At 43.9% G+C, this 27,289-nt stretch overlaps 1 protein-coding gene across 1 annotated transcript in view; it reads right to left on the reverse strand.

Moving 5' to 3' along the window:
- C8B (complement component 8, beta polypeptide) overlaps nucleotides 1–12,871 on the reverse strand; it is a 34,166-nt gene extending 21,295 nt beyond the window's left edge. The window contains exons 1-4 of the mRNA XM_004679046.2: nucleotides 12,783–12,871; nucleotides 5,180–5,336; nucleotides 2,437–2,578; nucleotides 403–544 (exon numbers count right to left, since the gene is read on the reverse strand). Coding sequence (XP_004679103.1) covers nucleotides 403–544; nucleotides 2,437–2,578; nucleotides 5,180–5,336; nucleotides 12,783–12,871 — 530 coding nt within the window. The remainder of the gene's footprint in view (nucleotides 1–402; nucleotides 545–2,436; nucleotides 2,579–5,179; nucleotides 5,337–12,782) is intronic.
- Nucleotides 12,872–27,289: the final 14,418 nt, after the last annotated feature.

Raw genomic sequence — 27,289 nt, forward strand, 5'->3', positions numbered from 1 at the left:
CCTTGGAAGTCCATTCCTTCACTAACTACATGGGTGCTTCTGCCCGGGGCTGCGTCCTAGACTGAAGCCTGGAAATGTAGACACCATGAAGCTACCCTTGCAAACTGTCAACAGGACACACAGGTAAGACCTGGAAGGCACCTTTGGCAGTCACATAGCAGATAGGAAGTAAGTGGTGGTCTCTGCCCCCTGAAAGGGGCCTGTGTGGTTTCCACGAGCAGTTTTCCTTGTGACCTATAACTACCCAGGGGATTCCCCCAAGGAGCTCCCAGAAGTGTCTTCAGGGAGGACACCAGTCTTCTCAGAGGAAGAAGAAGAACTCTGTATCAGCTCCTTGCCTCTTTCCTCTCCAGCATCACCTTAGACTTGGGCTTCTCTCACAGCAGGAAGATAGCCACTTACCCACTGGCCAGACTGCCAATTGCCCAGTATTGGTCCATTTCATGCTGACACTTTTTAAAAACCCTTTTACAGTTCGCCTCATCTGACCCATCTCCACAGTCGTTGTCTCCATTGCAGAGAAGCCTGCGGTTTACACATCTCCCTGTGATGGAGAAAAGGTATTACAGTCGTGTGGCTGCCAAGAGTAACTCTACTGGAGATGAAGACCTACTGCATGCCAGACACTTTGTCAGGCCCTTAGACTCTGTTTTCACTCATCCTGATGTGCCAGAGTGAGTTGATAATACATTACATCGATTAGCACTCCTACTCCTCACTAAAGGTCAACACAGAATTCCTCAAAGCAACTTGGGGGAGATTAAGGGTGGGGAAGGGACAGGACCTGCCAGGCCAGGCAGGAGTCCAAGCATTTGGACAGGAATGAAGTTGGGATTCTCTTCCTGAGGTTGGTGAGAGGAGGGGGCGTTGGTGAGCCCTGAAAGTAGTACTAGCTATGTGATGCTTCCAGGCCACCTAGCACCCTGTCTCAATCTGTAAAACTGGGTGTCATCATAGTTATGCCCTGGGTTTCCAATGAGTAAATGGAACACAAGACTAATGGTGCTGGATAGGGCCACTACTGATATTACTACTGTTTTGTGCCCAGCATGCGTGGCTGGTAAATATTTGCAACCGGACTAGTCTGGTCACAAATTCTTTCCACTAAACCTCAGTGCTTCCAGGACCATAGATATTTTGGACATTTTAAGGTGAAAAGACTATCTGGGCTATATGTTTACATTTATTTGCAGCACTTTTGCTTCCTTTAAACACTCCCCCCTCTTACACCTTCCTTTTCTTATGCGTCTATTCTTGAAAGATAAAGCCCAGAGGATAGGTCAGCCTGTTTCCTTAATGTACGAGGTCATTTTTAACCAACGTTCTTGGGGTGTTAAAGGCAGAAGAATAACAATCTGGTCTTTAAATGTTTCTTACAAGGCATTTAAACTAGAGCCTGCCCAAATGGTCATTATGGCTCTGATCAGAATCATGGAACACTGGCCATAATGAGCCCGTGGACACACTGTAAAAAGTCTCTCAGATTTATTGGATGTGATTTTGCATTTGCAATAAGCCTTAGAAATTGCTCTAAGAATCTAACTCTTTTCTGGAAGATAGAGAAGCATAGTCCACGTGGGTACAGAGAATACAGTTATAAGTCCTATTCAGATAATTTGGGGCACGACACTCTTTCTTTGCTGGAGACTTGCAGAAATAGAGAGAGCTATGTTTGCTTGAATTAGGAAATGAGTGTGTTGAAAGGGCAAGTGTTCACTTAGTTATGCAGCTGATGATTATTCATTGTGTGCACCTTCCTTCTTTTCTCTGTTCTGCAGATAAACACCTTACCTCCTGTTTTGTTTTGTTTTTTTGCCTTCTTTCAACCAAAACTTCTTTATGAGGATATCATCATTCAGAGGGGTTGGTAGGTGATAGGGAAATGAGAAGCAGGAATCCACCCTGGTACATGCGACAAGGTCCAAGTTTGGACCTCGGGGAGGTCCAGCACAATTCAGGCTACAAAGAGCCTTCATGGCCCTTGTGCATCTGATGCTAATAACAAAAACTTGTAAGATGATCGTATCACTTCCTACTTTCTGTTGAGAAAACCAACATGCAAAAAAGTTAAGTGACCTCTTGTTAAGTCACAAAATGAAACTAAGACTTGACTCAGTATTTCCGTGTCTAGAATACATGCTTTGCATAATGTTAATGTCAGTGAATGGAAAGTGAACCCTCCTGTTGTGATTGGAGCTTTTTCATGTATCTGCTTTATGCCCTATGACAATTAATGTTTCCAACTCTCAATTTTTTTATATCAAAAATGGGCACAATAACATTGCTTGATGGGTGTTTGAAATGATATACGTGAAAGAGGCCAGAGATTTGAGGACAAGGAGCCCCCTGGCCTGACACAGGACCTAGACCAGAGCATGAGTGCCTGTCATCAAGCGCTCTCCCTGGCCAGCACCCTCTCACGTTGCCACTCTGTACCTGTCTGTGCGCACACGAAGCCTTCACATCTCACTTGACTTCTGCATGGTTTGCTGGTGACACAGTTTTCAATTTCCTTGTCCGAGAAGCTGCATGGTTCCCCAAAGAATTGAGCGGGCTGGAGCAAGTAGGCATGTCTGTACTGTAGCAGAGAGAAGAGCGACAAGGTCCAAGTTTGGACTCCAGCAGAATATCGATTACCAGATGGCTGCTCTCTGATCCCTCTGTGTCTCTCCACTTCCAGACACAGGGTCTCTGTGTTGGTCCACTGGTTTACCTGGATGCTTCTCCTGCTAGATTATAAGCTCTCTGAGGGCAGGGACTTTGCATCTCAGTAAAGATTTGCTGAATGTGAGAAAAGTGTGCGCTTGGGAGTCAAAAAGGAGGAGTAGTAGCAAGGATTTGATACAGACAGTTCAATGAGAAAAGCCCCAATCTCTCAGCTGGGTTACTTTAATGAGTTGATTTAAGTGTTTTCATTTACTCAATATCTTCTAAATGAAGATGCACTTTGGAAGATGCAGAGTCAACTGACTCTGATACTTTGTAGTTACGTGTCATTGGGAAAGTTATTTAATTTAACCTTTGTGATCTCAATTTACTAATCTGTAAAATAAGGGTAATGAATTACCTAAATGTACAGTTGTAGTGTTTCAATTACACACACACACACACACACACACTCACATACACCTCATGATGTCTGGTACATAGTAGATATTCAATATCTTGTACTTAATTTTTTTTCTGTAATTTTTAGCAGTCAGTATTACTCCACCTCTATCTTCCTGTTTGTTTATTCCACAAAGGTGGAATTGGTTAATTGAGTTGGGACACCCAATTTTGAAAAATGCAGGTGATATTTTGTTTGGCTATTTGCTTTTAATTACAGTCATGCCCTCTTGCCTGCCCACAGGGTTCACACAGCGGTGGTGATGGTAGCTACCAGGCAGGGGCCACACAGTGAGGTAGATGCCATGACAGGGGAAGTACAAAGAGCTCTGTAACTTAGGGCATTGCCCGTGCAAGCCAGAGGGTTGTAGAAAGCTGCAGCAGCAAGAGACATCTACTGCAAGACCTGAAGGATGAGTGGGCACATCAGGCCCATGGAAAACTGGCAGAAAGGAGGAGCAAAGCAAATTGGGTGGAGAAAAGTGCTGTGCCAAACAAAGAGAATAGAGAAAATATGTTTTGTTCCAAAAAACAGAAAAGAAACTCATCATGGCTGCAGAGAAGGTAGAGGGGGAAAGGTACGAGCTGGGGAGAGACCAAGTAAGAAACCTGGCAAGCGGGGTCTTCCAGGCTTCAGTAAGGTCAGGTTTTGTACTTTATTATGGGGCAATCTGGGTGGCTTCCAGGTGCTGGCTATAGCTAATATTTGATGCAACAAAAGAAAAAAAAATGATTTCAATCGCTTTGCAGAATGACACACTAACCAGACATAATTATTATTTGTTTGGCATCTGAAAATCAAAAAGCAAGCTATAGACAAGCTATCATCTTTCCCCTTTGCATTTCCAAAGGGTCTTTCTTCCAGGAAGGCTGAGGCTGGCAGGAGAGGGGTAAGGTCTGCAAAGATGAGTGCTGGAAGACTTGCCCCACATGCCAGAAACAAACGAGGTTTTGGGAATGTGGAAAAGATAGGGAAAAGAAAATCCCCAATTCCAGCTGAATGATTTGATGAGCCCCAGCCTGTGACCTTGCAGATAGTGATGATATCACTGACGGAGAGCAGAGAGTAAGAACTAGGAGTGACGAGTCTGCCTGATGGCTGGTTGGATGACTCATGCTGAGTCTTCCTGGTTTATGGTGCAGATGAAGCAATTATCCAGATAATTGGATCAATGTTGATAACTTCAGCAACTGGGAACTGAATGATCCTTCTTGGCTCTCTACATTGATCCAATTAACTGTGTGATTGTCCTGGGCCGATTTCCACAGCCTCTTTAGGGTCCTCACCCATGGCTGGTTTGATTTCCCAAGGAGGTGGGAAATAGTAACTGTTCTCTTTTCTCTGAAACATCTGCTGGTCTCAGAGCTGGTGTCTGGGTCAGCCCTTCTAGGACAAAGGGAGAATGAAGGACAGATACATCAGAGACTGTGTATTTAAAATGGTAGGACCCTAGCTAAGAAGTAAGCAGCCTGAATTCAAGGCCTGTGTTTGCTACTCAGTGAGCCTGAGAAATCACTTACCTACTTTGAATCTGTGCATATATTTACCTAACAGAAAGTGTCGCAACTATCCTTCCTTCCTTATACAGATTGTTAGAAAATATGAGCTCAAACAACACATTGTTTTTGAAGCTGCATCAGAAATTGGTATATACATTGAAGATGTGGAATTGAATATACCTTCAAGAGTTCACCATTTAGTGGACTCTAGTAATAAAGAGAAAATAAATGATATTTTCCAGGAACAGGCCTAGGGAAAAGACAGGCCAGACCTGCTAATATTTGATAGAGCCTGTTGGTGACACCGTGAATGACAGGTTGAAAGGGCAAGGCTGGCGACAGGAAGGCAAATTAGGAAGCCACTACTTGAGCATGGCCAACATTTGGAAACAAAAGAGAAGATCAAAGAGAGGACTTACTCACTACTTAGAAGCACAGACGACTATGATTCACAGTGAAATCCGCACAAGGCCCTATTACATGGCAGGCTCTGTTGCTACTACCTCAGCTAGCCTCACTGAAAATGAGAACTCCTCGCAGCTCAGAGGACTCCCAGTGTCTGGGTACTTACTCTTTTCTTCTGACAAGGGTCACATGTGGTCCAGGAGGACCAGCTGGACTGTTGGCAATCAATAGGCATCGGCTTGACATCTATGCTCCTTGTGTGTCTACTCTTGACAATGCTCACGTTGACTGCATTTGACTCAAGAAAGTGCAGTCTTTCACCTCTGAAAGGTCATCAGGAGAGAAGAAAGTCAAGAATCAGAAGGGAATGAAGTATACATCCATCAAGAAATATACATTTGCTCATTTGTGCAAGGTTATTAGTTTATCATTCAAGTATATGTTCACTGATCATAACAAATATTTATTGAACCTGCAGTGCTTGACATTGTGGCTAGTTGTGGTTGAAACAGTATTTAATCCAGGTCAAAAGTATCAGCAGCCAAATAGTGTCTATTGTGTGTGTCTCATGTGCTAGCTCTTTCAATCTTTATCCAGTCTGTGCATGTGCACACATATCACATCTCCTTTATCTACTTCTCCATCAGTGGATATTTAAATTATTTTCAACTCTTGACTGAATCATGCTGCAGTGAACATATAGGTGCCAATGTATTTTTGAATGAGTGCTTTTGTATTTTTTCTGATAGTACCCAGATGTGGAAATCCTAAACTGTGTGACTCCTTCCATAGTTTCACATGGTTTTCATTATCCAGGCTATAGCTCTAAAGCAAATGTCTCTCCTGAGTTCCAAACCCATAGAGGAATCAGTATGGGTCACTGACTCTACAAGGCTATTCCTTGCAGAGCTAGAACTCAGCACATCCCAAGCACACCTACCCCAACAAACTCCTTTGCTCCTTTGTTCTCCACCCATCCATGCTCAAACTGGAAACTGACATCAACCTAACTCCTTCCTCTTTCTATCTTATGCTCTATCCATCCTCTGTTTTACTTGAACAATGCCTCCTAACTCTGTCTTCCTCTTCCTCCTGTGACATTGCTATAGTGCAGTCTCACATCAATTAGGAGCTGTGTTGCATAAGTCACACACCTCCTAATCATGTCTCCAGGTCCCCTCCCCTATCCAGCTCCATACTGTTGTGACAGCAATGTCAGAAAGCATGGCTCTGAATCCTGCATACTTAAAAACTTCACCTACTGGATAAAGTCAGGAAGATCTAGGACAGGACATGAGACCCATTGCAAGACAAACTAAAGCTTCCACCAGGAATAACCTATGGGTTGTATTTATTTGCATCCCTCTTAAGCATACTATACTGAATATGAATCTTTCTCAGCACATGTTTCATGCATGAGAAGGCATAAAAGAGGCTCACAGATACGAGTTCATTGTTACAGATCCTATATCCAGCTGTGGTTGTATACCCTGCATATTCTCAGCACTTTAAACTTTATATGTTGCTTTCACATATACTTTGTTATTTAAACCTAGAAATAGCCTGTGTGGTGTGATCCTTCCATTAGGCAGGTGAGAAAAGTGAAGCTCATACAGTTTGAAAACCCAGACAGGATCACCACTTTTACATCCTATGGAATCTATATTCCTTTTCAAGGCAAATAAGAGAAGAGGAGAGGAGAACTAAGCTTTGCTGAGCACCCTGGCTGTGTGACACCTTGGATGAGGTGTTTCACCCATGCTATCTTGACTCCTCTTCACAGCAGTGCGGGGACTCAGCCCTGGAGCACAGGTGAGGGAAATGACCAAGAGTCATGAGCCGCTGTGTGCTGGGGGTGGGCTCTGTGCCGAAGTCTGTTTGACCATACAGCCTGTGATATGCCCATGGCCCCAGCTGTCTAGAAGGAAACAGGGCCCCGTCCCTATGCCAGGCTTTCTGCACGGGTCTAGGTAAGGTCTATTTCATCCCTGTATCCAAGATTGAGTCATTAGGGAGAGCATCACATAGTTCCCACTGTCTCAAAGACATAGTATATCACTCCAGACAAGGTCATTAACAATATATCTGACTTGGCAAAAGTCCTAAAAAGAGGATAATATTAACTACAGTGAAATCCATCTCCATGACTGCCCCAGAGACCAGCAAAAATCAATTGCCTAGTAAAGTTGGATCTTTAACGAAAGGTCAAAGACGCTACTGGAAACCGCAGATGGATACAGGGGAATATGAGGCAGGGTGCCACACACCAGCGGGGGGTGGGGTGCTCAGAGGTGCTCTTATTTGCTAATTTGCCCAGGCTTGACAAAACAATACTGTCTGTAATTTAGTTCTTCGAAACGTGTATTTGACAGCTCTGCAACCCTTTTCCTATTTGACCAAGAAACAGTTACTATCAACCTAATTCTGGGCCACAGTGGAGACTGAGTGGCTCAGTAATATGCACACATTCTATTAAGAGTCACAATTATTTTCTTCTTTGAGATTTGCAAGCCTGTTAATGGGCAAGATGATCGCTTATAGAAGGAACTTGGTAAAAAGTAGTTATAACAAACAGATCTCTTATTTTTGCACCCAATTTTCATTAGGGAGGTGGCGATATAATGAAGTAATCAGCTGAATAAATAGTATGTTTGTAAATTACATCAGCTAATATGTGTGTGGCTTATTAGGACTACAAAATGCAAATCTGAAAGAAAGGCTGGCATTAAATTGCATCGTTCATTCCTGAGAAGAGTGTAAAGCCAGCAGGACATACTCAGGCTCCCCATGTATGGATGTAACTGTGCCTTCAGTACCCCTGAATTACTGTTAAAAACAAAGACAGAAATATGGGGAAAAATGAATATTTTCACCAGGCGACTTGACTTCTATCATTCAAAATCCTCTAGTTTCAAAAATGAAGAAAAGAAATAATAAATATGTATTATTACATTATGACAAATATGATAAAATAAACACCCATGCACCTAAAACAAGGGTTGATTTGTAACTGGGTGGTCCCTAGGAGAAGGGAAGTTCCAGGTTCCCTGCCCCACCCAGAAGGAGGGTGGAACTGAGCAGAGAAAAAGGAGAGAGAAGAGAGAAGGAAGGCAGATGGAGAAGGAGACCTAAGGAAGCCACATGGAGCAGCAAGCATGTGATGAAGAAACCGGGCTTGTTTCCTGACCCTGGACTGGTTAAGGCAGATGTGGGTGAGATACCTGTAGGGAGGTGACTATGGCAGTGTTTATATTGATTTTGATTTTGCTCATTTCCTCTCAGATTTGTCTGGCCATTTCTGACCCTTTTCCATGGGTCCTGGCCAGAAGGTCTTGTGGCAGGCTTTCAGGCCTTGCTTTGGGCCAATCCCTTTTGGGTTGACTTTTGCCCACGAGGGGATGGGTAACTTCAGGTGTTTGATTCAGAAGTTACATTCTTTGTGTTCCATATTGTATATTCACTGTATTAAAGTCACTTTTCATTAAAGCTTTATATGTTTTGTCTTGTTGCGGCGGATGGCAGAACCCACTTAGAGCAGGCAGGTTTTGGGGCCTCAGGGGTGCCTCTCTCTGAATTGAGGTGCCCTATAACAGATTCTCATTAACATGTTGATATTTTTCTTTCAAATCTACTTTTTTTTAATAACCGGAGAACAACTTGGCAAAGCACAGCAAAAAAGCAATCCTTAGGCTCAGTGAAAAACAAACTAGTTATCCAAGACCTGGGAAATGGGTCAGGGGGTGAGTAAAGAAGGAACTGGGCCTGGGGCATGGAGGCCTGGGAGGAGTGAGGCTGTCCCCTCCCCATTGTATACATATGTATATGTTGCTTTTGAAAAAAAAAAATTGAGAAAAAAAATGCCATAAAGTTCACAGTTAATTTTTACATTAATTCCATTTCCCTCTCCTCTTTAGGGGAAACTATTTTTGTGAATTTGGCAAGCACCCTTCTTATAAGTATTTTCATACAGCAACACAATAATACTGCTTTAATGTGCTTTCCCACACTGCACTCACCCAAAGCTGGGGTTGCCATTACCTTTGTCTCTCAGAGGCCTGGTCATAGGAGTTCACAGAGATCTACTTCTTTTATCTAGCTGTTCCTTCCTAAGACATAAATTGCATTTGGATTATCCATTTTCCTTTTTGAAGTTCATTTATAGTTTCTAAATGTCTTGCAATTGCAAATAATGTTGTAATAAATGCCCACCTACAGCTCCTAGGAAGTGTTCTTCTGTAACAGGGTGGTCCCTAGGAAAAGGGGAAGTTCCAGGTTCCCTGCCCCACCCAGAAGGAAGGTGGGGCTGAGCTGAGAAAAAAGAAGAGAAGAAGAGAAAGAAGCTGGATGGAGAACAAGAAGGAGACCTGAGGAAGCCACAGGAGAAGAAACCGGGCTTGTTTCCTGACCCTGGACTGGTTAAGGCAGATGTGGGTGAGATACCTGTAGGGAGGTGACTATGGCAGTGTTTATATTGATTTTGATTTTGCTCTTTTCCTCCCAGATTTGTCTGGCCATTTCTGACCCTTTCCATGGGTCCCAGCCAGAAGGTGCTTTAGTCTTGTGGCCGCCTTTCGGGCTTTGCTTTGGGCCAATCCCTTTTGGGTGGACTTTTGCCCACAAGGGGATGGGTAACTTCAGGTGTTTGATTTAGAAGTTATATTCTTTGTGTTCTGTATTGTATATTTACTGTATATTATTGTATATTAAATAATATTAAATATTGTATTGTATATTTATTGTATATTAAAGTCCCTTTTCATTAAAGTTATATATGTTTTGTCTTGTGGCGGATGGCAGAACCCACTTAGAGCAGGCAGGTTTGGGGCTTCAGGGGTGCCCCTCTCTCCCTGCCTTATAACACTTCTACCTAAGTGCTGGCAAGATGGCGCCTTTGCTCATGTGTGAGGAGAGCTGCAGCCAGCTCGTGGAGGTATTTTCTGGCTGTGTCTCTCCCACTCCATTTCTAACAGGAGACTCTGATCAACATCCAGATAGATTCATCTAGAATGGTAGGATTAGGTCAGCAGTAAATTGTGAGCCATCAGCTTATATAGATGGGGCACGTCAATATATTTTGGCTTCTGTAGAGATGCCCTGACACAACAACTTTCTTGTCACACACAATTTGTTAGGCAGTTACACCCCCTTTGCAAACAGCATCCTTCCTCTTTGCTGGAAGGAACAGCTTGTGGGTGGCAGGTTTTCAATTTCTCCTCTGTCATTTGCTGTTGTGGACATGAAATTTAAGGCAACAAATATGGGGGCCGGGGTAGAGAAAAGACAGCTTAGCAGGAAGACACACAATGCAGATAGAGAGGAGATAAGGCCTTCCCTAGGGGCAGAAAGACAAAGCAATGTGTAAACACTCTGCAAGCAAGGGGGAAAAAAAAACCGGATTTGAATCCACTTTTTGTTACATATTAAGTCAGTAAATTTAGGATGGTTATATTCTTTTTCTGAGTCTTAGTTTCCCTCTGTGACAAACTGTCAACAGTAGCACCTACAACAACTAGCTTCAGAATTAGAACTGATGTGCCTGCTACCTAGTGGAAATAAATAAACCATAGGTCTTAGGAGAGTGCTTGATTATTTTATCTGACTTGATTACAAGAGAACAAATATGAAAAACTTTGTTGGCTCGTATGAAGGAAGCCCCTGTACTTTCAGTTTCAGAACTAAAGACTACTGGTCCCTTTCATGTAAAGAATTCAGGGCCCTCCCTGGTGGCACAGTGGGTTAAAAGCACACTAAGAAGCTAAAGCCACTTCCGCATGAGTTTGATTCCCAGCGAGGGAAGTGATCCACATGGCGTGGCAGACCTCTCTGACCTGCCTGCCATTCCCCTCAGCAGTGTACTTCATCAGTTGGCCTGTTCTGCTCCCCACTCTATCTCTAGTGAATTCTCTCACTGCCCCTACACCTCTGGCCTGCACGCCAGTTCTGTATGCATAAATGAATAAATCTCTAATAAAAAAAAGGAATTCAAACACCATGTGCAGGACTGCCATTGGGGATTGTGGGGCACTGGCACCTAGCCTGGATTCAGGGAATGGCTTGAGACCCACTAGACATAAGTGGATCTCTCCTTCTCTGAGGATCAATTTCCTCTTCTCCATGGTACAAATAAGAGAGAACTCCCATCATGTGACATTGCTGGGAAATTGTTTCCCAGGCTGTACTCAAATCACCCAATCACCCACTTACTCTAGCTCCACTTCCTACCAGAGTAAACTTTCTCATTCATAAAAGATGGTGCTCCTCCGTTTGAAACCCTGCTCCAGCTCCCCACTCCCAGAGGATTAGGTTCAAACCCTTCAGCTGGCACTCTATGCCCCAGTGCCACCCGCTCCTGCTCCAGCTACTGTCTGTCTAGTCTCTTGCTGTCCCAGAGTGTCCTGTGCTCAGGCTTGCTGAAATGGACTTCAAACACCCAGAACAAGCCAGGCTCTCTCGCACCTTCTTGCCAAGTCCTAGTCTAGGCTGCTTCCCTGTCTGCAGCTCCCTTCACCCCTAGGCTATTGGCAAACACCTATTCATTTGGAAAGCTGCAGCTGGGGGGGGGGGGTGTCTTTTAGAAGACTTTCCAGACCCCAAGGTTAAGAGATGCTCACCCCTCTCTGGTTTTCCTTCTCTTTCACAGTGGATTCACATGTTGGCCTTCCCATAGACAGGAGCTCTGTGTCTTATTCAATGCTGTATCCTTAGAGGGAGACTGTGTCTTATTCAATGCTGTATCCTTAGAGGGTCCCTGCAAAGGGACCTCATATAGGGGTCAAAGCTGAGGGTGGGGTTGCTGTGAGTCCTTTAAGTCCTCACTCCAGGCTCGTTTCCTTGGGTTTTGAAAGATTCTCTGCTTATACTCACCACACACAAGAAAGTCCTTAGCAACTTAGTTTTTCTAGGGGTCAAGTGGAGATGCTTGATTATCTTAATGGCCACTATTGTATCCCTGAGTGGGTGGATGATCTTGGCCTGTACTTGTGCAGTGGCGACTGAGACCAGGGTATGTCACCGGGTACTAGGTGCTCTCATATTGAGAGGCTGTGCTGAGCTAGCACTGAATAAAAGGAAAGGCAATAGCTTTCTTCACATAAGCCTGCTCACAAGGAGGCCTAGGGGGTCTGAGTGCTTCAACTCATGCCAGGGCCTTCCCAAGCTCCAGAGAGCCCCCAGATTACCCTGTTACTGGAACCCAAATTTGACCATTCACTCAAATGGTTTAAGGTTTCACACAGATGTTTTTCTGAACTTAACCCAATTATTAATGGATACCAAAACTTGATGAAAAAAAATCATTTAGCATTTAATTGCTGGGAATATCTGGAATGAGTATGCATGTGTGTGTGAGAGAGAGGAGAGAGAGGTTGAGAACCTCAGATCCCAACGATAAGCAGGTAGAATGGGTTACTCTCATATATTAAGATCATGGATATGCATTGGTTCTTTTATCCTCCATATATAACAAATCTTTTGCATAGAAAATCACACCAAAGCTTTGTTCAGAATACAGAACAAGTATCCTATTCTTCTCAGAATGTCAAAATACATTTAAACATGTCAGTTTTGTACAGGAACTTTTGTTGAAGTCAGCCGTTTGGTTTCACAGTAATTTGAAGAAAGCTGTTGATATTATTTTATCAGATTTATGCAAACTGCTTTGAGAGCTGTTCCCTATTCAGTAGACACACAATAAAGAGATGGTCAGCATTATGTGGCTTTCTATAACCTGTCACATTATGGGTCTGGAATGGTCTGTCACCATCACTTACCTGGAGCCGGGTACACTGAGCCAAGCCAGGGCAGCACAGAGAATAAGCTCCACAGGCACCCTCCGAGTCCTGGTCCCAGATAGCTTCATTTTCTCTCTGTGACAAGAGAACTGGCTGAGCCTTCTAGATGCATGAAACACAGTCAGCACTGTAGTCAGCTTCTATCTCCATAGAGCAAACAGATTCTTCCACCAAGTAAACAGAAAGCCACCAATGACTGGGAATCTCTTAGACTTTGCACAGACAGAAAAATTACCTGCAACTCTGATCGTGTCTCTGGAAACCCATACCAAGGATGGAGCACTCTGCAGCAAACTGGTGTTGATACACCTGTAACAAGCAGAGTTTGGGGTAAGTAGCTGAGAGGGTAGGCTGTTCATGAGGCAAAAAGGACTGTGGGTCCCAGATCCTACTGCCTGGTTTGAGTCCTTATTGGCTTTGCCACTCACTGACTTTGAGGTCTTGGCAAGTAACTTTTGCTCTCTGCCCACATTTCCTCACTTGCAATCTGGTAAGGATTAATTACATTAATAAAGTAAAGTGCTTAGAACAGTACATTGGGAGCACTCAGACCTGTGAGCTGCTAGTGCTAAGTGGAGTACTTAGTTTGGAGTCAGATAGGTCAGGTTTCCAACTCTACTTTCAATTGTGACTCTTTCTAGCTATGTGATTTTGAGCAAATTAGAAAGAAGCTACAGAGCTCCAGATCCCATCTATCTGAGTTCCAATTCTGTGCATGGTTCTCTGCGTGTGACACCTAGGCACACCTCTCTGGGCCTATGTTTCCTCCTCTATAAAACAAGGGTCATCATAGTGCTCACCTCACAGGACATTGTGAAGATGAAATAAACCCAGACATTTAAAACTCTAAACAGGGCCTCCCTGGTGATCTAGGGGTTATGTCTGAGTGCTGTTGCTACTGTGGCCTAAGTTTGATCTCCAGCCAGTGAGCTGACCCACATGGCACAGCAGATCGCTTCTGTTTCATCCTCTGCTCTCCTTAGCAGTATGTTTCAGAAATGCCTGATTTGCTCCCCACTGTGTCTCTGGTGAATCCCTCTCACCTCCTCAACTCTGGTCTGTAACCCAGTTCTTCTGTGCAAATTCCTAAAAATTTACAAATAGGAAAATAAAAAAGTCAAACAGCTTGAACAGTGCCAGACACATACTATGGCACTGACTATAACAGAACTAATGTTCTTTTTGGCTGTCTCTGGTTCTGTTTCTGTATTTGTAAAAATCAGAGTAGAGAAAGTCACTTAAGACACTAAACAAGAAAATTTTCACCAATAAGTATTATAAAAAGGCTAACTGTAAGCAAATAATTATCCAAGCAATTATACGATGTCTGTCAACATCACTGTATTTGGGGAAGTAGAGCGTAGTAGACAATTGCTATTGGGCAGCGTTAGCAGTTGTTTCCACTACTTGCTAGAAATCTGCCAGAGCCACAGGAAAGAGAACTTCTGTTCAAGAAACACCTTTGCCCTTCACCTCTCCACTCTAAAGGTCAGAAGAGAACCACTGTCTTTCCTTCAGAAAAGGCAGGTGCCACTCGTGTGGGGTAAGTTGAACATGTCTTATATGAGCCTGAGAGAATTCTTCATCTTCATCTTCTCTTTATTCTGGAAAGTGCACTGATTACTCTGTCATTTGTATGGGGCCTCACTATTAAATGGGATAAAAGGCAAACTATATACTAAGTCTCCAGTGAAATGGCATCACCCAAGCCACTGTGGTACCTCTTTAATTTTCTTATGGACTGTACCCAGCGGTAGGACAGATGTTTTCAGTCCCAGTATGGACACAAGAGTGTCTGCCCTGATTCCCAGACTGGAGAGGCTCCCTACTCTGCCTGTGGTGAGCATGGCAGTCTGGTGTAAAAATGTACAGTGCAAACTCAGAGAATGTGCAATTGGCTAAATCAACAAGTTAAAGTCTCAACTGTACTAACCTGGCATTTATGAAACCAACTTGAGGTCCATTAAGGACTATATATGGATGTGGCAGGTGACTGTCCTGTGGCTGTTGACAATGAAGCTACAGGTGATGGGCTTTGGAGGGGAAAGGTAGCAGGTAAGTTGAAGGTAGGCTAGAAAGAACACAGACTGGATTTAATTTCATTAAACATGCTATTAATTTCTCTAACACTCTATTTTCTCATCAGTACAATGGGAGTAAAATTCATTAATGCCTATTTTTAAAGGCTGCTTTAGTTTTTAATGTGTTCCTGCATAAAATATTAAGCCCTTAATCCATTTCCTGGTTGGAGAATCCCTGAGTCTAGCTTTCTCCCCATCTCGCCATGTCTGCCAGAGCAAATGGGGCTGGAAATGAAAATAAAGAGATGGGAACGTATGGGTGGGCAGTCACAGAGGGCTGTAGACTCTTCACATTAATTGTGCCCAGGACACAGAACGCAAGCTCTGCTGTCAGACCTTCCTGCGCGCATTTATGTTATCAACAGCCCAAGCACAGGCACCATCTCACTATTGTCCCAAGGGATGCAGTGACCTGAACTTTGACACAATTGATTATGGTAGTTAATCATTTGTAAACAAGCAGAAAATTGTGTTTCAAGAAAGATCCATGTCCCCTCTGATATCATTGTGCATTTAAGGGAAGTCACATCCGTACAAGATAGGGCTCCCCTTCTGGTTCCTTAACCTAACTGGACTCCTGGAGGAACCTGAGAGGCAAGACAGGAATGAATCATGTGCTATCTCACCTCTAGAGATGTTGCATGCTGTTCCCTCAGCTCAGAATATATGCCACAAGTTTAAACATGATTCTTTATTTAGTTTCAGACTAATGTCTCAAGAGAACCCTACCAATGGACCCTCCTGGGGTTCATTGGGAGCAGGTTCCAACAGTTCTCCTGAAAGTCCAACCTTGTAGTGCCCCCTGGTGGTTTCAGGTATGCTTTTCTGAGCTCCCAGTAGGAGCCAGGCAACCTCAGGCTGCAGTAAAAATACACATATTTTTTCATAGACAGTTCTGAATAATTTAACATTTTTTTCCCTACACCATATTGTTTGACCTAGATGATAAACCAAGAAACTAAGTATCCACTTCCATGCTCGAGATGGGGTTCCATAGCTGCTAAGTATTAAATCTCTGTTCAAATTTATTTTTTCAACTCCCAAACTCTTCTTTTTTCATCTTGTAATTACACTCCTTTCAGGAAGTTCCAGGACTTACTTAGATCTAACACAATTATTATATCTCATCATTCCTCTGACGTATATGTGTGGTCTAGAGGACAGAGACCAGAAGAGAGTTTTTTAAAATCCATCATATGTCTATAGTCCTTTATATTGTACACAGGAATTTGTAGCTCTACGTCTCCACTAACAGTTTGTAGTTTTCCCAGCTTTTGAGAACCCACCATCAATGCCACATGTCTTTGAATTTTGTTATGGAGGTACACTCCAGCTCAGGGTACCTACTTTTGAATTAGGTTTTACTGAATTACAACTAATCCCCCAAATTAGTAGCTTAAAACAATAGTCATGTGTTAGCTCAAAGTTTTTTGGTCATTAGGTAGTTCTGGGATGAGTTGGGTGCCATGTGGGGTTTGCTACATGGGTTCCCACGTGTGATCTCAGTGAGTGGGTGGGTCAGCATGGGGCTGGTTGACGCCAGATGGCCTTGCTCACCTGCTGATTATTTGGTCTGTATGTAGGTGCTCTGCTAGCGTTAAGTTCCTTGATGATCCACTGGCATTCACAATGCCAAAGCTGCACTCAAGAGATGAGACCTATATGGTACCGATTAATAGGAGGATAAGCAGAGACACTTTGTAAAGGGGTGTGCAGACACAGTTGGGAGGAATTTGTGGACACTTTGCAATTTATCACAGACAAGTGCCACTTTCATGCTGAAGCAGTTAGAAGTAAATGTTTCTTCTTCATTTCTTTCTTCTCCTATCCTAAGAATCTGGAAGCATTTGTAGAAGCATTTGTCCTACCAGAAACTTTCTGGTAGAAAGAGACTTACTGGTTGGAGGCCAGCCCCTGCTAACCCAAAAGGACTTTATATGAGCAAGAGTTAAACTGACTGTGTGATGTCATTGAGATTTTATGGTTTATATGTTACTGCAGCAACAGCTACCTTCTTCTGACCAATATACTCTTATGTTATATACAAAATGTGAACATGTTCATTTTTCTGGGGGGGAAATCCATAGCTTTCCTCAGATTCTCAAAAGAATCTTAAATTCAAAAGAAGTAAAAATAAGACAAAATAAGTCAAAAATTCCCTTACGATATTTTTTCAGCTCACAAAATTATCTGTGGTTCTCTTGGAGGTAGTGTGGGGGTAATCGGAGTATTTGGGGAGTCAGAGAGATCTAGAGCAGCATACAAGAACTGGGACACAGGCCAGAAATATGGGGGGGTTGGGTGAGAAGACTCACCAGAGACAGAGTGGGAGGCAGAACAGGCAGATACTGAAATACACTGCTGAGGGGAACATGGACAAGAAAAGAGAGGCCTGTCTCACCATGTGGGTCACCTACCGGGCTGGTGAATGAACTCATGCTACAGTGGCTGTGGGCTACACTTTAGCCCCTTGTGCCACCAGGGAAGCCTAGATCAGCATTTCACCCCCCTCCTCCCATTTATTAGTTAATAGCTTGGTCAAGTCCCGTTGAGCCCTTAATTTAAAATGCAAGTTTGTTGAAAGAATGTTTCAAAAATCATTTACTGAGAGCCTACCTAGGGACAAGGCATTAGCAAGGTACCTGACTATGAAGAGGAATATGGACTAGACCTTCTCTGGGAGACTGACAAGCTGGGGAACAGAGGGACACAGGGCCACCAGGGCATTGTCATGATGACAGCATGGTACGTGTGTGTGTATGTGTGTGTGCATGTGTGTGGTCATTGGCAAAATTTTCTCAGAAGTGATTTTTGAGCCAGTCCCAAAGGGGTGAAGAGGAATTAGCAAATCAAAGAACCCAAAACGAGGGCAAAGCAAGTCGTGTGACATTGCAAGGAGCAGAGGCCAGCGTCATCAGGATACACAGGCGAGAAATCTCCCGAGGCTGTGGGAAGAGCAGAGTTTGGCTTTGCTAGAGCAATGTTCAGTGTGGGTAGTGGAAAGAAGTGAAGCTAGAGAGGCAGGCAGGAGCCATATCATGTAGAGCCTGATGGGCAGCGCTAATGATATGGATTTTATCCTAAGTGCAAGGGGGAACTATTGAAGGGTGTTAGGAGAGGAAGGAGGGGGCAGCTTTCTTTGTGAGAGAAATTACTCTTGCTGCAGTGTAGAGAATGGATTAGAGGGAGGCAAATTGGAGCAGAGAGACCGGTGAGGAGGCTGTTATAATAGTCCACAGAGGATGATGAAGGCCTGAATTAGGGCAGCGGCAGCAGGGATGGAGAGGAACATAAACATAATATCTGTCTTCTGTTGCAGAGAGAAGTAAATAACACACTATTTGTGAAGGGCTTTGTAAACTATGCAGCTCCGCACAGAGGTAGGATTATGATGCCTGAGATTATGGTTATTGTGAAGGAGGGTGTATTAAGTGCCGGTGCTGAGCTCGCTGTGGCGAGCTGCACTGCTCCCACACGTTACCTTCTGTGTCACCCCAGCCCTGGATCAAAGGACACAGGTTTGCCCACCTTAAGGGAGTGTGTTCCTCTCCTACTCCCTGCATCCTGGAGGGCAGCCTTCACCCCCTCTTCTGGTTCTAGACACCTGGTTGGTGTCTTCCCTGCCCTGATCTCTGAGGATTACCCTGTATGGTTTCCCCCAGGTCTGGGAGCTAATTTCAAAGAGCCTTCTCAGCCCTCTGTGCTCTCACCAGCAAGGGCCAAGCATGTTAGGTCTCCTTATCCAGGGCAGCAGTATTAGCTCCACTGTGGCTCAAACTGTACCAGACAGAAGTGTGGGTGGGCTGGGTGGACAAAGAGGTCTTTGGAAGACTAATTGGGAAAAGCAAACCCAGACAAGAAATAGAGTGGCTCTATTCCCAACTAGAAAAATAAGAAGGGGTGGGGGGAGGGTAGATAGCCATTAAAATTAATTGAGTCTCATTCTTTTGTGTTGAGAGTATCTGTTCATGGGTCCTTCCTGGCTCACTCCCTCTCCCCCCATTTCCCTTCCTCTGAAGCACCCAGCTATACTACAATTCTTCTCTCCTTTTACTATTATTCTTGGTCCTGGGACTGAGGTCACAGGGGAGACAGGGATGTGTGCCAGTTTATGCTGTCCCATAAAGGCCTCCCACATGCGATCCCACACTCTCTCTTCCTCATCTGCCAGCTGGATGTGGACCCAGGATGACCTTGGAAGTCAGTGCTGAAGAGGGCAAAGCCTCTGGCAGCCTCGGTTCCTGCAGGGTCTGGAGCTGGATTCCCCTCCTCTCTGCTGATTTGGCTATGCATGAGCAAGAAATACTTCTTTTTTTCTATTTCACCATTGAGATTTTGGTGATTTTCTGTTACAGTGACTAGTGTTATCTAAAATGATAGATCTCCTTCCATAAACACTATTTGGGCAACATTCTCAGGTAAAGGGTCATAGTTTGAAAATAAGTTCAGTAGACAATGTCAGTGATACAACCCTGAAAGACTGGTCTGTTCAGCAGAGAAGGCTCATTGTGCATTCCAGGACTTCGATTGTCCTTTGTTTTTGTAAATCTGAGACCTCTGTGTCCTCTGTGTTTGTCTGTTTTTAATATACCAATAGGCATTTCTTGGGTGTCCTGCTCTGCGTAGATGTTCTATTTCTCCCTAGTTATGAATAGTGTCTCACAGGACACTGAGAGCAAGTCAGTGCAGGAAGATATAAGTGAACTCCAAAGAGTTGATCGGCACTGATCATCAAGACGGTCAGCTCTGTTGAGGCCAAGCAAGCAGAAGATGTTAGCAAAGGCACATTGCTTGGACCCTGATTGTGGACCACTGTGCCGATTAGAGAGGACTCAACAGATAATGTGAGAACATGTTAGGAATGCACAGGTAGGTCATGACAATGATAAATACTATTTTCCCGGAAAGGATGTAGGGAAAGAGGAACCCTAACACACTGTTGTGACATCATCAAATTGGTGGAGCCATTTTGGAAAGTGGTCTGGACTTACCTTACAAATTTAAAAGAGGGAATCCCAAATGAGCCAGCCATCCCACTCCTTGACATCTACCCAAAGGATGTGAAAAACTACTCAAAAAAACTATACACTCCACAATATCTAATGCAGCACTGTTTGCAATGCCTGGGACATGGAAGCATCCTAAATGACCATGATGGAAGAAGATGAATTATACCACTATGGTGAATCACAGTACTATGGAATGCTACTTAGCCATAAGGAAAGATGAAATATTGCAAATTACAGCAATGTGGAAGAACATTCAGGGGCTTATGTGGAATAATGACAAATACTAGATATTTCACAGTGGATGACTTGACAAAGTAAAATACTTATAAAAAACAGTGGACATGAATAAAAGAATGAGGTTTCTGAGGCTAAGAGAGAAGAGGGAAAAAGGTCAAAGGAAAAAATGGAAAAAGGGAAAAAAAGGGGATGTTTTCAGTGATGTCCCCAAACCAGCGAGAGGCTTTGAAACATTTATCATGAAGCAATAGGGTCTCCAATGTTCACAGGTGAGCAAGGTGAAGGGCTTATAGGTTTCCCATGTTCTCCAGGTCTAACCATAATTACATATTTAATACTGGGGCATAGTACATTAAATTTTCTCTCTTAGGCACTATTTTTGTTTTTCAAAATCAGAATATCTTACTTGTGATGTCCACCAACATTATTGGCACAGGCAATGAAACAGCTCAAATTCAACTGAGAGCAATACATTCTACAAATGTTTTCATACTAAGGTATAGGTAATTTAAAAAATAAATAAATATTAAGAGTCCTTACTTTATTTCCCAGGTATTCCCAGGAATGCTAGAAATGTGTGGAGGCAAAATGGGATGTCACCTGGCAATATGCCAGGAAACTAATTACCTAGTGGCCTTTAAACAACTCAATGGATGAAGTAGCTGCATTGATTTTCTGGATTAACGGTGGCAAATGGTAAAATTTAAGCCACCTTTTTGATCTGTTCATTCACTTACTACTAGATCAAGTTCGAACTCCTTAGCCTGGGAAATGAACGATTTCTTAATCTGTACGACTCAGCTTCTCTGACCTGCACATCAATTCATTTATTCAAAAGCATCTTTTTTGCCAGGCTACCATGCACAAAATCTTGTGCTCAAGTGCAAGATGCAGCAATAACTCCCTCCATTGGATCTCTGCCCACATGGAGATTCTAGTTTCACAGAGGAAATAAAACCTAGTAATGGCACACAACTTGAGTAACTGTACATAATAAAGCCAAGTACTTTCTGGTGTTTTGAGGATGGTGGCTGGCAGACATCTGCATTACTGTTATATGGTGTCACACAGTGTTCCTGCTCTCTGGTGTTGCATAGAGAACTACCCCAGAAGCTAAAACATCAATTGTTCTTGTAGCTCATGGATTCCAAGAGCACAAAAACAGAAGTAGGTAGGCCTTAAGGCTCTAGCCTGAGACCGGGGAGTGCTGCTTCCAGCACATTCTGTAGGTTAAAGTGAGTCATGGGGCCAGAACAGACTCGATGCAGGAGGAAGGCGTGAGTACAGGGAGGGTAGTTGACTGGGGAGCACCTCTGGAGCCCACTGCCTTTCAAGGAGTAGCACTGTTTGAAGATAAGATTGCCTAGTTTTTATTTTAACACAATCTTTTTCACAATGAGTCTGAGCATATCTTCTCCCCAGAGTCTAAAGTATCCCATTTTTCAGTCACTGATGCCAGAGACTATAATGCCCAGAGGTAGGCGGAGCTTTTGAGTGGAGGCTGTTCCACCCATCCCAGGGATGTCCTTGCCAGCCTCCCTGGAGTTTCTCTGACATCAAGACTTGCCAGGGACTTTGAGAATGGGCAGGTGTAAAGACCAAGAGCTTTCTCGAAAGGGTTTTATGAGTGCTGGCATGTGGAAATAATGTGTGACAGGGAAGAGCAGGGGCACTGAAGAGATTCAGCAGATTTTACAAACAATGCAGAACAAGGAGACCTGGTCTTGCCTGTCCTGAGATGATCCCCTTGGTTGAGCAACATGTCTAGTCTGACAGCAGAAGCCCAGCCCACCCGGCATTTCCAGTGTGCATTGTGCATGTTTCTGTTTAACTGTGCAGTCAACAAACAGCACACTTGGTTCATCTTGGCTCCATGCTAGGAGACCACGCGCTAGTCAGGGTGTCTGCTTGGGAAGCCTGCCTCTTGCAACTACTGGGTGAGTGGCCTTGAGTAGGTGACTTGCCTCAGGTGAGCGGTATGATGGCGTAAGGTGCCTTGGTAGCTAGTTGGTGTACTGACAAGCATCCTTAAGAGGTAGGACTGAATCCTATATGTGCTGCCCCCAACTTTACCTTGATAAAAAAATAATGCAACTAAGAAAGCTACTTTACTGTAACAGGATGGTGAAAGAGCTTCACAGTGCCATAGAGAAGAGAGCCTCCCTAAATGTTAACTTTTATTTTTGGTTTATTTATTTGTTATTACTTCTCTATCGCTTGAAGTCAGTTTTTCATATTATATAGGTTCTGGGGGTACATGATAAATCAACATCTATCTAACAATGAGTAGCATTACTGATGTCATTCTGATTGTTAATTTCATTCTTTTCAATTTATGCAGTCCCTCTATCTAGACTGCTGACTTAGATGGGCTCCTGGAGCTGAGCACTGATGTGAAAATGTTGGCATCTGAGTGTCCAAAGCCAGAAGAGAGTAACACCCCCTCTCCAGGAGGGAACATTAATATCTGTCCAGGTGCATCCAGGACCTTGCATTGTAACACTGGAGGGAGCCCAGGCCTAGTGAGCGTGGCAACCCGCACCACATACACAGACAGCACGGCCTGATCAAGGCCGAATCCCCCGGCATCTAAATCATCCTGAATGACTGGCTCCCGGAAGGCTGTGATTGTTCGATGTGCAAACAAGACATTTTAGGACGTTTGTTTGACTATAATCCTGCTTTTTGCTCTAAATACTACTGCAGTTTTCTGCTCTCCTGAACGCATGCGTGAGTCAGTTCTGGGCCATGTCAGAGTCACTGCATTTGTGGAGGTGTGCCTCGCTCTCCCTCGCAGGCTGTCCCTACCCTGGACATGGACACTGTCTCCATGTGTAAGGCAGGTCTGGGGAAGTGAGCTGTCTCCTGAGAGAGGCTCTGTGGGCAGAGGGTAGACAACAGCAGCATAGACAACAGAGATGTTTGTCTTATATCCTGGAGGCTGGGAAGTCCACTACTGGCTTTCTGCTGATAGTGTCTGGTGAGAGCCATCTTTTGGCTGGGGCCTCGCTGGGTGGAGGGAGAGGTAACTCAGGGGTCTCTTTCAGAAGGGCAGTCATGCTATTCCAGAAGGCCCCACTTTGGGACAGTTAGCTCTCAAAAATGCCACTTCGACATCACACCAGGAATTAGGTTTCACGGTATGAATTTCGAGGGGATCCAAAGTTTCAGTCTATTAGCAGTGCACTTCTGCGCTTACTAAGCTCTACTTCTTGTTTTCCTGTCTGAAAAGAGGGGCTAGTGATACCCAACTCATGTGAAGGTTGATGAGTTAACATATATGAAAATAAGAGAGCGCCATGCATGGCTCTCACTGGGAACATTCATAAGCATTAGCTTTAGTAAGATTACTCAGCTTAAATGTCAATGGCAGTGCTCTACCCCAAGTCTCAGGCCTCCCTTTTCTGGACTCTGACTCTGAACTCCAAGGACTTTCATAGTTCTGAGGCTGGGAAGTCCAAGGACAAGTGTGAAAAGGGCAGAGAGGTGACCTTTCCCAGTGTAGAGTTCCTCGTGATTCCTAGAACTGGGCATCAGGCCCAATTGTGAGATTCTCCTATGAGGTGGAATGGTGCATGAAGAAAAGTCCCGGAGCTCACCTAGAGAATGGGATTCATTCTTGTCCCTCCAATTCGCAACACTACCCATTTGTGTCCTTGGGAAAATCACATCTCCTTTCTGCATCTCAGGCTCCCACCTGTGTGTCAGGTGTGACACTGACTGTGGGTGGTGCACCTGAGCACTTGGGGGCCAGCCTACGTGTCCAGGCCAAACCTCGACTTTGGGCCTAGGAGATCCACCAGAATACTCATCGGCACACTCACCTTCCCCAGCGAGCTCGAGGTGACCTTTCCCAGGCAAGCGGGGAGAATAGTCCTCTAAGAAGGAGGCACTGCCTTGGCCCCAATCCCACAGGTGTCTGGGGACAGCTGGCCTTCTTGAAATGCTGAATAAGAACAACAGGGATAATGATTATCACAGCACAAGGATAATCACAGCAAGTTTAAAACACAGGCTTTATATTTACCACAAATAGGTGGAATCACAGGCGCCCTGCGGGTCTGCTTAGCCTACCATATTTTCCCGACAGCTCTGACCCCATTTCAGAAAGAGAAATTCTGCAGAACTTTGGGAGAAGGAAAATTGCCCTCATTCTAATCCTCACTCTGTGTTCTCAGGATGCCAAGAGGGCACCGGAGCCAGGGAGGCCATAGCTGAGCCCAGGCGAGCCACCTTGCCAGGCTTCTTGTCGATACCTGTTGACATTTCCCTGAGTGATCATTCCAGGCGCTCAGTCTATTTCTTCATATCGCTGGATGGATTACGGGGGCTCTATTGATTTTGTGGTTTCATGTGTGAAAGATCTAATCTTAATCCTCCGTTGTTCATTTTCCTTAACCTTTTAATAACATGATAGGGAGGTGACCCATCAGAATGAGAATTGTTTCTGAGGCATGTTGTCATAAATACATGGCCCAGTCGGTTTTATTTTCTGGCAGCAGACATATTTTTTGAAATAATAATGGTAAGATTTGTATGACGTGTTGGTGGTTACAAAGCACTTTTCCATATCAACTCATCTAATCCAGACGGCAATCCTGATAGGTAGGAATTATTTTATTTACTTCGATTTACTTATTCTGTGTGTCTTTCCACAATATGAATTTTTATTATTATCCATTGTGTCACAGATGAGGGACCTGCATTGCTCAAGGTCACACAGCTTTTGAAAACTAGGTTTTAGTCAAGGTGACCTGCACTCAAATCCTGGGGCTCCTGGGTTGTCACCATATAACCTGGGACAAGAGCTGATAGTGCAGGTTCATTTTCTGACTGACAAAACAGGGATGAGAATACCTGTTTGAGACTTTGTAAAGATTAAAGATGATGTTGGCAAAACATGTGTATAGTACCTGTTGCCTAGGAGAGGATCTTTCAACCTTCACCATTATAATTTAAATAATAATAACTATTATTATTTGATAAATGTAAGGCTTTGAGACAAGGACTTCTGGTCAAACCCCAGTTATCTTTTGCTGGAGAGGAAATAGAAACTGGTTTGTTTCTTTTCTTTCATTCGATAACCCCCCGCTACTCACATTCCATAAACCAGATGTTCGCACTGAGATAACATGGCATTATTAGTGGTGATGGTCTTGCATTAATGTAAAAGGCACTGGCTAAACCCTTCCCATCAGTGGACCTTGGAAAAAAGTCATAGCCATTCATGTCCCAGGAGCTTCCAGAGAGCTCAAGGGGAAATGAGATGACAGCTACCTAACCCTCATACTTTCTGGGAAGATGGAGTGGTGAAAGACAAAGGAGATGGAAACTGTTAGTCAGAGTTCAAGCTCTGGCTGTGTGGTTTATCTGGAGAGGGTTTTACTGTCTCTGAACATTTTTTTCCCCTCCAATAAAATGTGAGACTACTCATCTCATAGGGCTAGTGTGAGAAAGAAAAAGCTTCTACCCCAAACCAAGAATGAAGCTAAGCTAGCCCACAAAATACCAACTTCTATTAACAAAAAATAAGGCCTGGTTGTAAGGAGGTGAGAAAGAAGGGCTCGGTAAGAAGGCGGAAGCATGAATGGTGGAGATAAATGAACAAGCTGGCTAAGGGACAGGCCTCACGTTAGCCATGTGGGGTAAGCAGGAGCAAGGGGCTGATGGTCACTGTCCAAATAACCATGTCTAAGCGGGGTGGACAGCTAGTTCCACGCAATCCAGTCATTTCTGGGAATCTGAGGACTGACTGACTGACTTGAAGCAGCATAGCAGCCTCATACAGATGATCTAGCCTCCCAGAGAGAAGCCAGGACTTGACTCAAGAAATCTGGTCAGAACACCACGTGGACAGGTGGGCACCCTGCAGTCTCCTCACGCTGGAATAGACATCAAATCCTGGAAATAAACTGATGCTGGGACTGGGTGTGCAGGCCAGGGCTCAAAAGGCAGGCAGTGGACCTGCTCTGCTGGGATGCTGAGCCAGCTCAAGACCCCACGTGCTGGTGGGCACAGGGCTGCTCCATAAAAACTATCTCTGAGCAACGGACTCAGGGCGGAGCAGGGTGGTGCTGATGGCAGCTGGGGGAAGATGAAGCTTGTAAGTGTCCCCAGATCTTACTGGACAAAATGAGAGCCCACCAGACTCCCGGGGCTTCTGAGGAAGGGAGTCAGTAACTGCTCTAAGCCTAACTTTATGATGAAATTCCAGTTATCTTGCCATTTGTGACTTTATTCCCTTCTTATTTGTTTGGAAGCCTGAGTGGAAATAGATTTAATTCTGCAGGTAACAGGGAGCCATGGAGAGTTTTAGAGTAACAGAGTAAATGCATGGAACTCTGTTTAGAAATATGTGCTAGACATTGTTTAAGAGGAAAGGCAAGGAGACTACTTAGGAGGTTTGTCCAGTAGTGGGAGAGGATGGAGAGGAAGAGAGAGAAAGGGGTGTGTGGGTTGTCAGCCTCCCTGAGGAGACTAGGGAACAGACGCTTTCCACCAGGTCTTCCTTAGGGTGTGCAAAGCTCAGACAGGGCTGCTGCTTACCTGTTGAGGAAGGTCTGCTGATGCCAGGTCTCTCTTTGCCCAGCACATATTGCCATTGTCTCCAAAGCACCTTCCATGGTTCAAAGGATCCGTTTCATCCTGACTAACCAAAGAGTCAATCTGATGTAATGATTAAGAAGCAGAGTTCCACAGTTAGAATCTGGGTGTGAACCTCAGCCCTTTCAACTGTTACTTTTGTGACTTGGGTACTTTCTCCTCAGTATCAACATTTGTAAAATGGGTACAATAGTTTAAACCTTTCATTGTGAAATGATGAACTGAGATAATCTAGAGAAAACATTTTATACTGTGTCTGGCGTAGATTAAACACTCAACAAATATTACCTATTATGATAGCCTATAAAAGCTTTAACACCTTTGTCCAAGGCTTTCTTTCTTAAAGTAACAGTTACTCATTTCTACTTTAAAAAGGCAGTAGATATTCATCATATAGAAACTAAAAACAAAACAATTCAGCACAAGAAATAAAATAGAAGTTGTACGTAATCCTAACACCTGGAATTTTGCAGTTTTTTTTCTATGACAGTATATGAATATGTATAGTTATACAACCAAATTAAGATCATGTGTATATGCTTTTACACTGTTGTAC

This window comes from Condylura cristata, unplaced genomic scaffold (genome assembly GCF_000260355.1).
Source record: "Condylura cristata isolate star-nosed mole 26May11 unplaced genomic scaffold, ConCri1.0 scaffold00008, whole genome shotgun sequence".
Classification (NCBI taxonomy): Eukaryota; Metazoa; Chordata; class Mammalia; order Eulipotyphla; family Talpidae; genus Condylura; species Condylura cristata.